The sequence below is a fragment of the Leiobunum rupestre genome, chromosome 2 (assembly GCF_980474605.1).
Source record: "Leiobunum rupestre chromosome 2, qqLeiRupe1.1.hap1, whole genome shotgun sequence".
Classification (NCBI taxonomy): Eukaryota; Metazoa; Arthropoda; class Arachnida; order Opiliones; family Sclerosomatidae; genus Leiobunum; species Leiobunum rupestre.
This window is the reverse complement of record NC_143385.1, coordinates 38,789,056-38,800,369: the sequence shown is the minus strand read 5'-3', so window position 1 is coordinate 38,800,369 and position 11,314 is coordinate 38,789,056. Positions and strand designations below refer to the sequence as shown.

The window sequence follows — 11,314 nt, the reverse complement described above, 5'->3', positions numbered from 1 at the left end:
AAAATAAAATTTTATTCAAGTTTTAACATGAATAATTATTAAATGTGTATTGTATTGGCTCCTTGACGTTTTAAAAAGATTCTTCCTTCATCTAGCGATGCAATTTTTTGGTTATTAAATGCGTAAGAGATAGCTTTGGGTTGATGACCAGCTTCACAGGCTTGACGATGTTTACTAAGCAGCTGTTCAAGTGGGTCTTGGTTCACATGAACTGTTAGTACAAACTGAGCTCCTTTTTGAATAAGAAACTCAATGATCTCCGGCAACGCCTTCGCTGTTAATACAATGAAATATGTTAAAGAATGCTTTCTCTAAAATTCGGGGAGCTCAGTCTAAAACGTAAATTCCTTATAGGAAAAATAACACTTTTGTAAAATTTATAGTATAATAAGTCAAAAATTTAAGAAATATAGGATATTAGAGCAAATTTGGGCAAACTGCTAAGAAAAATGTGATGATGTGCAAGCAGATGACGTGTTCTACAGATAGGGGTCGGACTTTATTATACATTAACTTAATTTATACATATGATTTTTTATAAATTGTTTAAAAATAACGGCTTTTTAGTTGTAGATAAACAAATATTATTCGTTATGGGAAACTAAACTGATAAAAAAGGTACGCGTTACATCTGATTAAGATTATTTACAAACAATTTTAACGGCGAGCATATCTACGGCTTTATAATGTTTTTAGGCTAATCCACAGAGCGGTTTTATTCATCAATATCCATGTTCATACACAATCCGTTGTGTTTTATCACTACCAGTATTTATTATGGAGAACGGAAAAAAGAACAATGTCTAAACGTTTATCGATGACCAGAATTTATTTTAATTTATTTCAACCATTTATAGAAAAGATATGAAATGTCAAGAAATAAAATAAAGGGTTATTTCAACATTCTTTACAAATAAATCGAGATAAGTTAGGTTTTTTATCCTTTTGTAAAATAAATTAGTCCGAGGCCCACCACGATTTCAGGCGCATGACCGCTGAAATGGTGTCCGGTTTCATTGAGCCACGCTTTGGCGACACCAAATTTGCACCTTTGGAAAACGTCCTTTCTGATGGTACGGACGAACCTTGGATGGATAAATAATCCCTCGCCATTTTGGCAACATTTGAATACTTATGCTCATTTATCTAAGAATAAAGATATACATTAAACCAAGACATTTTATCTACTTTTATTTACAAAGGAACCATTTTAGTCTCGTGCTACCAATTACTACACTACAACGCCGAGTAGAACAAACTAAGATTTTTAATTACCTTCCACCATTGAAGAATGTCTGTATTCGGTGGCGCAAGCTCGTCCTTTAAATATAGAAGGAGTTCTGATCCATTTGAACATTTTCGGGCCCGCTTAGGGAATATCTTATGCATCTCATTTGAAAGTTCAACACTGCAGCTACCAGAAGAATAAATTGGATAATCGAGTTGCTTATTCTTGGAGTCGTAAAATCTGTTGTATGTGTTTATTACTGCGCATTTGATGTTCTTTACGGTACTTTTGTCATATTTCTCTTTGAAGAAATCTAATTTTAGAGTGGGATCCACAACTGAAATTACCAACAATATTATTATCCCAACCCATTTTAGGGGTCCTTTCCCCCAATTGTCATATCCAAAAATAATCCCTAGGCGCTAGGGGAGAGTGGGATGACAAAAGCCACAACAGCTGTGAATAAGTACCCGTCCTGACTACGAATCTCTCTCAAGCGACGGGTGCGGGGCACCGTATAAACGTTTGTCGAGAGAAAGAATGCTGAATGTTAAAATTGTATATTTAACGTCCGCTTCTGACATATTTGAATCTATAGGATCGCTTCGTTTAATTTACTTCTGATACCGGCAATAACAATCCAATTTTCGGTTTCGCACAGTGTAGTAAAAGGCTTATTATGAGAGTATATTAAATACATCACGCTTAGAAGGGCTGTTCAATCAAATTACGAGTAGTATTAACATAAGTAACGTAATAAAAATAAGTATGCCAATAATAAGCCATTATCGCGACCTGATTTTCAAAATTATTTCACAATGATGCTTTAGTTCAGCACAGAGCCCCCTAAAAATAGCGAGATTTCTGTTCACAACTGGATGTCCGTTTCTTATAAAGATTCGCAACGAAATAAATTTCACGACAGATTTAGGCTCAGTAAACTACGTGAACACCTAAAGCAAGGAGGATAATATCTAATTAGTTACGCTGCAAATCCAACAAGCCGTAGCTGGAAAAGAATGTCAGTGTCTGAGAAATATTTCGACTATTCGCATTAAAACTCTAAGCAATGTCATACTTCCTTTTATTATGCTACATTTGGTATTACCTATTGCGATCCACTGAGCTTCAACGTTTGAATTTTCCGCATATTCTTCCAATTTGTTTCTCGCAAGGCAAGCTTCCTTGAGAGGATCTTCCGTTCTGTCTATGACAGTCTTTAGCTTGTCCTGTAACCAATGATTCGCGGGCATAACAATAGAAATTGTTGGGTATTTGGAGACTGACACCCGCCGTGTCGCCAATTCGAAATCCTTTTATACGGAGTAGAGCTATCAGTATATAATCTTTTGACGTTTGAACTCAAATATGCAAAATGCATTAACTTGCCTTCAATACGTGTACAAATTCTTTAATTAGTTCCCACTCTAAATCTGACAAAATATATTTGTGCAAATCTTTTTCGCTGTTCATGAGCGATTGAAGCGACTGTATTTGGAAAATCAAAAGGATAATTATGTACGGTAGAAATGGTACTACAATGGAATAAAATTACCGCTTTCAATGTATTTAAGCATTTCGTAGGTGGAATTCCAGCGATGGACGACATCTAAAATAAGTGACAGGTCGTCTATTTCAAAGGATTTGTTTAACTGTTGAAGTTTCTCCTCCTTCAAAAGTGATACACGAATTTGGACAATGGCAGCTCTTATCTGAAAAGACCGCGGGGTAGATTACATTTACAAATAGATTTTAGTACAAAACCCATAATATCCTAAGTTGACTGAGTAAATACAATATTACCTAGCGCGAAATTACCGACATGCATGAACCAGGATCACCGTCGTCGGAAACCGAACCAGGATCACCGTCGTCGGAAACCGAACCAGGATCACCGTCGTCGGAAACCAAACCAGGATCACCATCGTCGGAAATCTTTTACTAAGGCTGTTTTTCACTAAGTTCACATTGTACAAAGTTGGTTTCACACTCGACAGAAAATACGACAAAATGACGACGAAAGATGCCGAGCGGAAAATTGTTTTCCATTCGAAATATCGTCGAACTTTAGGCTGCAAATTTTTGGTCAATTGTGAAACCAGCTTTAGACCTTTGAAGGAGGATTTCAAAAGTTAACGCCCGCCGTCACGTCAGTTTTGCCTTAGTGAAAACTAGCCTTAAGCCGACACTAAACCATGCATTGAAACCCTTTACCTTAGCTACTGCTTTCCCTATAGGAAATTCATCTAATGAAGGAATAAGCTCAACTTCATCGATTCCATACTCATTTCATTTTGGTGTTTTGGATTTGAATTTACCGTGTCTAGGATTAACTTTCACGGACAAGTAAAGTACATGTGCAAAGCAACGGATTCGATGTTGTTTAGTGTAGCGGTATCCAAGAAGGGCGGTTTGTTGCACAAGTTCTCTGGAAAAAGTGTCATTGTTGGACGCATTATCCATAGTAATGGCGAAAACCTAAAATTCGATTTTTCAAGAATTGTCAAAGATTAGTATGTTAAATTAGGCTTGCTGTCCCTGTCAGTGTCGGGTCGTGTTAAACCGGAACGACTCAACTCGACCAGACGGCTAGCCGAACTGATATTATAATTTGCCTTATTTAAATTTCTCTCTTTGATAAGGTCCAGGAACACATCGCATATGTGTTTCCCAGTATGCCTTCCAGGAAAATGTATAAGCCAAGCATTATCGATTTTACAACCCAATCTTTTTCTATCCAGTGGGCAGTAACTCCCATAAAAGGCTTGCGGTTCGACGATGTCCAAAGGTCCATTGTAAATGCCACTTGTCCATCAATGGCTTTCGACAAAAAATTGTAGAGGGAAAAAGCTTTTAAGTAAGGGGAACTTGAAAATATGAAATATGGGTCTGTAAAAGAGGGTTTTAAGCCCAATAGGTATGGTCTGTAAAACAGAGTCCGTAGACTCAATAAGCATAGGATTTAATATTAACCTCCACATTTGAAAATAGTTGGCCCGGGAACACTCGATTAACTTTCTGGGTTAGCGGCCGATTAAAATTGTCTAGGGGAATTTTTGATTACATGATAATAAAAAGGAAACCAATATTTAGAGGGTTGCCAAAGAAAAACACATTTAATTGGAACATAAAAATTATGAACACAAGGGGGGAATTATTTCTTAGTGTTCACACTTAATAAAAAAGAAACGGGATCAATTCCACAAAGTTATTAGCAATTCAATAACAAAATTTAAAAACCGCGAAGTACGGCCGGAATTCAATGATTTGAAAATTTAAACACCAAGTACTAATAACCTTTCGGTTTATTGTAGCTCAAACATGGTTCAGTTATTTTACTGATTCTGGGCACTTAGGCCAGTTTGATTTTAAAATAGAATCCGCCCTAGGGCATAGTTAATGATATTAAAATACTTATGTGCGACAGCAACGGCACGACGGTCCAGGACGATGACGTGGTAGCGTGAGTCACATTTATCCCACGTTGACCCGGCACGGACGGTACGGTTACGCTGGAGTTACAAGTCCCATCGACGCTAACATCCTGTTATTCGGAGTCTAACGTGGACACAAACTTTTTCCGCAAACGCGTGTTATAACTTCTTTAGTTTCGTTTTTACACGTTTTTAAATCATACTTAAACTATCTCCTTAGAGAGAGATGTTTACGAACTTTAGCTCTGACCAGGAACTGTTGACTATCTCCCCTTCTCTCTCGGTCAACACCCGTCACTGAATTCACAAAGGGGTTTTTTCGATATCACCCACTCCAGTAATTTCCGCTGTAAGATACGCGCACGTAGACGATATTTTTATCAAGTACTATTCTACTTACAATACATCAACAGGTTTGGCAACCCTCGTTTTTGGTTTCTCAGAAAAGGGGGGGGGGGGTGGCGAATATTAAAAGCGGATATTGTAAAATATTTCCAACGATACTGGACGGAATAACCCACTAATCCCCGAAAAGAGAAGCGAGAATTCCCTAAAAGCGAAACTCTAGGGAAGGACTCTGGCCAGGGGGTCCTAACCCTCGCGGGATGCACAATTGACATTGATTCGGGGAATTCCCTCATTTCCTCCAAGACTACGCGACCAGCGCGCACACCTAGGAGAAACCAGAAATTCCCAGAATCAATGCCACCAAATGCTAATAAACACCAACTCATAAAGGGGCTAATATTTTCGTTACAAAATACTGAAATAAACTTTTTATATTAGCACTCGCCTCTAACTGAATTTAAAGTAATTACCTCACAAATTGTCTTAATTTTTGGAAGCTCATCAGCGTAAGCTTTTAATATGTAACTTTTGACGGTTTTGGCGCATACCATAACGCTTTTAGACACCAATGAATTCTTAGGATCAATCGCGTTTACGAACTCTCTGAAACTTGAGGCTTCTACTTCTTCAAATGGTATGTCTTTTAAAACAACCCATCGTATGAGTTTGCTTTTGGCATTTTCTATTGCCGAGGAATATACCTACGTTTGTAAAAAAATTAAGAACCATTATAAAAACGTTAAAGTTATTTGAACATCTGCATATAAAAATAATTTTAGTTTAAGGTATTTGTTACACAAGCTCTTAAACATAAAACAAATACACGGAATGAATATTATACGTACTGTTGATCTTTGGTACTCATCTACCTTATCAGGGTGTTCTTTCTCCAAATGATATTTTAAGTTACCGGTCGGTATACTCGGATGTTTTCCCTTCCGAATAGGACACACTAAATATACAAACGTGGCATTGGAATACCCGCTTTCGGCTCTTACTGCAACTTCACATTTTGCAGTACATTTAATTCCAAATTGAAGCGTACAACAAGATACGAACATAGACAGCCAACGCTTTAACATTCACTTGTCACAATATTTGCATTTTGCAACGCGTTTCGCTTTACCATCAGACGTTTCCACACTTGTAGCGACTTGACCTAATAGATAACGCGGGCCGAATGGGCTACAAGATGAATCCGTAAAATTTATTAACTTTACTATAAAAACTCGAAATGCTTTTAAATACGCTATATTCGTTACAAAAAATAAACTATATCTATTGGCAAAAACCGATTAATATTTCTTTATTGTGTTTTTGAATATTAATAAATAGATCTTACTTCATTTTGTTCATAAGAAAACATATACAAAAGATCGCGGCAAAGTATTAATTGTAGAATAACTTTTTTTTTCTTTGGCGTTGTAAAATATCGAAATCCACGATTGCCTAATTGATAAGATAATATAGACATATTTCTTTACGGCAGTAAATTGAATATATATACCCCTGTAGCAATTGTCGCCTCGCCGACTGTGCCCAATTTAAGTCGGGCCGACTGTTTTTTTATTGGTCAATATGCTGTCGGGGGACAGCACTTTTTACAGGGGAAATGTCCGTCCGCTTTAGAGTCGGCGACACTGGGTTGCAGCTATCAGGACCCGAGAGGGTCAACAACCCAACTAAAATTGTCCAGCATCCCGACGGCAAATTATCTCACTACGCGCGACCCAAAATTGGTCGACATCTGAGCCCTAATTTAACGTGTTACCCAACTCAAAAAAAGGTATAGCACCCGACTATGCCGAATTTTGGTTGGGCCGACTTTTATTTAACTGGTCAGTATGCTATCTGCCGACTGCACTTTTAACAGCCGACACTAATAAGTAACGTATGTGCTAACCAACTCAAAATAGGTATAGCGTTGAATTTCAGTTCAACCGACGTTTTTTTTAATGGTAAATGTGTCAACAAATAATCTTACAAAGCTGGTCGAAAATGGGCGACGAACCAACGCTAAATTAACGCCCTACCCGACTGTAAACAGCTATAGGCCCTGACCCCATTTGAGACGAATACCCGACCCTTGATGGATTAAAATTTAATCCCATTTGGGACGTATACCGGACCCTTGATGGACTAAAATCCGACCCCATTTGGGACGGATACCCGACCCTTGATGGACTAAAAACTGACTGTTGCTTGCCCTAACCTAGCAGCTAGCTTATATTAAAGACACATACCTTCTATATAATACCAAACACTTTTATTTAAAAATATATTTATTCATAAGACTAGATTACGGTTCAATTTTGTGATCTAATCTCCGAACTTTAAGGCACATTAATATTTTAAATATAAAAAACACCGATACACAGGCAATCTTTGAATATTCTTTTAACTTATCAATTTTGACAATAAAAAATACTAATTAAAGATCGTTTAAAGTTACTTTCAAGCATTAAATTTTTTTTACTGAAGAACTAATGTTGAAATTAAAAACAACAATACCAACTCAAAAACTTATTTAAACTGAAATCTTAGTCTAATACTTTAGTAAATAAAATTAAATGAAACAATTATGGTTCAGTTTTTTGAACAGTTCAATACTCTTACGATAATCTTACATTTTCAGCTAAACAAAAAATAAAACCTGGGAAATAATAAAAAACTTCAAATATCAAGTACATGACGTAAAAACCAATAATTTTCTAACACTTTCAGATACTTTAAATTTTAAGTGTCTCACTATTTTGTGAGGTGTTTCAAGTTACGATTTGAAAATAAGAAATTAAATTTTAGTGAATCAAAAAAAAACGTATAAAAGTCATATCAGTTTTGAATGTTTTTAAAATGGTAAATTACAAAAGACATTTAAGCCAATATGATTTCTTCGTGCAATTTAAAATATAAGGAAACAGAAATGAGTATTTTTTTGACTTTCTAGTAAACAATTGAAAGAAAAACAAAATTCCATAGATTTGGAAAATTGTATTAGGTTGAAAAGTCAATGTCATCATGTCCTAAATTGGATCTAAATCGGGTTGTTTTCTGCCTTTCTCGTCCTACGTGTCTTGGTTGTTCATCATTCGTAGATCTTCGTGATCTGCCTCCGTTTCGGTCTCCAGCATGTTTCAACCACCCTTGAATCGTTTGATCAATGTCATATTCCCTGGCCATTTTGAGCTTAGTATTTTGCCTAACAGATTCTAAAAATATACTTTAGTTTAAGATTATGAATTAAAAATTAAAATATATTGCAATACCAATAATGAGCTGTCGTAGATGTAAATTCTTCATAGCAATTTTGCTATTAGCACCATTCCAATTCATCTTCATTATCAGCAGCTCTTACTCTGTTAATTACACTGCTTATATAGGAATCCCTTTTTCTACGTTTATGCCTGCTAGTGAAAGGCTCCATTTTATACTATCTAGCTTTATTATCCAATTATTCCCCTGTGTATACCATTATATAAAGATTGTGTAACCATTAATAACAAAAATCCTGAAAGATAAAATTCATTTAGGTGGAGCTTCAGCTAAAGGATAATTAAAACTAAACATTTCTATACTATAAATTTATACAATATAAATGCTTTTGGCTGGTAACTTAGTAGTTAGTACAATAACGACCAAGGCTTTTCAATTTGACAAAAACATAAAATTGGTCGACAATACCTTTTGATTTGTACTTCAAAAGCAATTCTTTGCAAGGTAATTAATCATAGAAGAGCTTTATACTTTTGTTCCGAACAAAACTAATCAGTAGTTTAAGCGATTAATCTAGATAAAATTAAGCAAATGGCTAACCACAAAAACGCAAGAGGAATTTGCTGCAGCATGGCCGAAGTTAGTGTTGCCAGATTGAAAAAAAGAGAAAATAAATCTCGTCGGTTTATTGTTGGGCAGCGCTGCCAGAAAAATCAAATTTTATAAAGACGCGTACGTACGTGCTGCATTGAATTATAGTACCAAAAACGTTCAACGGGGAAATCAATAATTCGAGTAATTTAATTAAATCTCAGTGTAACCAAGCTAAAATAAGTTCTAAAAATAGTATACTACAGTGAGGAGTATGACTGAAAATGTTTTATAAAACGATCGGTCTAGCATCGGGTACGGAAACGAAAATGGGGGCCTAGGAGTGGGCCGACTATCAGATAACAAAACCTAAAGTGAAATTATCAGTGGCGGCGGAATAGGGGGGTACAGGGGTACATTGTACCCCCCAAATTGCGATATACCCCAATATTAAGGTCTTTCTTATACTACGCTCGTGATTTTTTGTAGTTTGTACCCCCCTGAAAAACGAACCTTCCGCCGCCACTGGAAATTATAAGGCTCAAATTGTGAACGTACGACCGACTGTCGGATATAAAGACCATAAATCGAAAATTGAAGACCTATTTTGCAAAATTTTGCCGACTCTCAGATAACATAAGTGATTTATGCCAAAGTACATGTTTTGACGGTCGTAAAGACTTTTGCGCGGAATATGGGGACCGTAAAAGCAACAGTCGGCCGACAGTCAAATAACAAAAACTGAACTGACGATGTTTTTGGCCAAATTTTAACGTACAACCAACTGTCGGATGTGAAATTCAAATTGCGAAAGTTGGAGACCTACATTGCAACAGTGCGCCGACTGTCGTATAACAAAACTAAAGTTAGGATTGTGTAGACCCAAAATTTAACTCAAGGCCGACTACACAATTTGAAGTCCAAGACGCGAATATTCAAGACCTCAAATGCAATAGTTGGCCGACTTTCGGATGACAAAACTAAAATGAGAATGTTGTAGACCATTGTACGTAAGTATTTCCGACTGTCGCTTAAGAAGACTAAAATGCGTTTATTGGAGACCAACATTGCAACGGTCGGCCGACAGTCGGATAAAAGACCCAAAACAAAATGGCTGCTGACAGTTATTTGTAAAGTCGGCTTACTACGACTTTTATAGTCCAAACATTTTGGACTCTTATCCGACTCGTGGACTATTAGCCAACTATATTCGGGAGACTTTGTGCTACAGGGGATATACTCTAATTTAAATAATTGTAGATAATTGTTTAGAAATACATTTTGTGGGCAAGATAACTATTATATATTTATTCATATACAGTCTTATTTATTCATATAACAAATGTAATTATTTAAAATGCTTAAATTATATATTTTCCGAGCCCTATCTACAGATATTGAGAAAATAAAGGTGCCCGATATAAGACAAAATGAGAGTGGTCAGCATACGAATAGGATGATTATGTCACGAATTCAGTTAAATAAATATTTCTAAAACTAATTAAAATTTACAGGACATAATAGGACATTTCATGAAATTACAGACAATATAGGAACTTTATGACCACTGGGCTTCCTGGAAATTTAATATCTAAAGAGATTTTTTACTTGACTGTCGTAGACCTTGCAAGGTTTCCTGACTCAGTAACATTTTTTTTTATCTTCTCTCCTTCCTGGCTTTGCTTCTACGTAAGCTTCCCATTCATCCAAATACTTGAGAAAAACATCCTTTAGCCACTTATGAAAGAAAACAAACATTATTTTCAAGTCAGAATGAGTAATACATTAAGCTTACAGTTAGTCGCCAATCATCTGTTGAACGAAAAGGTTCCACATTTGGATTATAAGTAAAAAAATCCAGTAAATGGGTGGCCAACATTGAAAATGTCAAACCATCGATTAAAAATTTTAATGAACCGCACAGTTTCAGGGTAGGAGCCAACGAACTCAGATCTGAGAGCATTTGCTACAGACTGGCTTAGCACTTGTGTGGCCAGTTTAACATTCATACGATTTTGCAGATTAATGTGACTCGATGTTAATTTGTGTAATTTTTTCACATTTCCACTCTCATCTAGAGATCGGCGGAGCAGATAAATTAACTGGCAAAATTTCAATTAATCATAAAAATTGCGGTTAACCGTTTATCTATGGATATTATCCATAGACAAAAACGATTTAATATGGGAAAAAGCCAAAAATAACTGATTATTTTTTGGATAATTTTTGTTAATGGATATTATCCAAACAAACGGTTAATTGTTATCCAAACGCCGACCTCTACTCTCATCCATGTCTTTGTTATATAATAACCGTATAGTGTCCCAAACTAGGTATTCGTCATTCAGCTGCATTAAGCGATACTTGCAACCTACCGAACTATTGGCAAGGCAGTTACGAACAGTTTTCAAGAGATAAGGTGCGTCAAAAAGGGAAAATAAATCTCTCTCTTCATTTCCAGAATAGGGATTTTTACACTTAAAGGAAGCTTCTCAAGCAT

The 11,314-nt window shown here is 36.1% G+C and overlaps 1 protein-coding gene across 9 annotated transcripts in view; it reads right to left on the bottom strand.

Annotated features, from left to right (window-relative positions):
• Window positions 1–53: 53 nt before the first annotated feature.
• LOC149957484 (uncharacterized) overlaps window positions 54–11,314 on the bottom strand; it is a 29,016-nt gene continuing 17,755 nt past the window's right edge. For 4 of the 9 annotated variants that reach the window (XR_016478486.1, XR_016478485.1, XR_016478487.1 and 1 more), the window contains 6 exons: window positions 10,423–10,551; window positions 5,856–5,962; window positions 5,481–5,711; window positions 3,547–3,706; window positions 2,784–2,940; window positions 2,632–2,716 (listed from right to left, as the gene is read on the bottom strand). Coding sequence is in view for 4 of the 9 variants with exons in the window: in XM_090165565.1 (XP_090021691.1) it covers window positions 250–274; window positions 974–1,146; window positions 1,276–1,565; window positions 2,337–2,541; window positions 2,618–2,716; window positions 2,784–2,837 (846 nt within the window). In the remaining 5 variants the exon portion in view is untranslated. The other 5 variants (XM_090165565.1, XM_090165564.1, XM_090165566.1 and 2 more) reach the window with 5 other exon arrangements.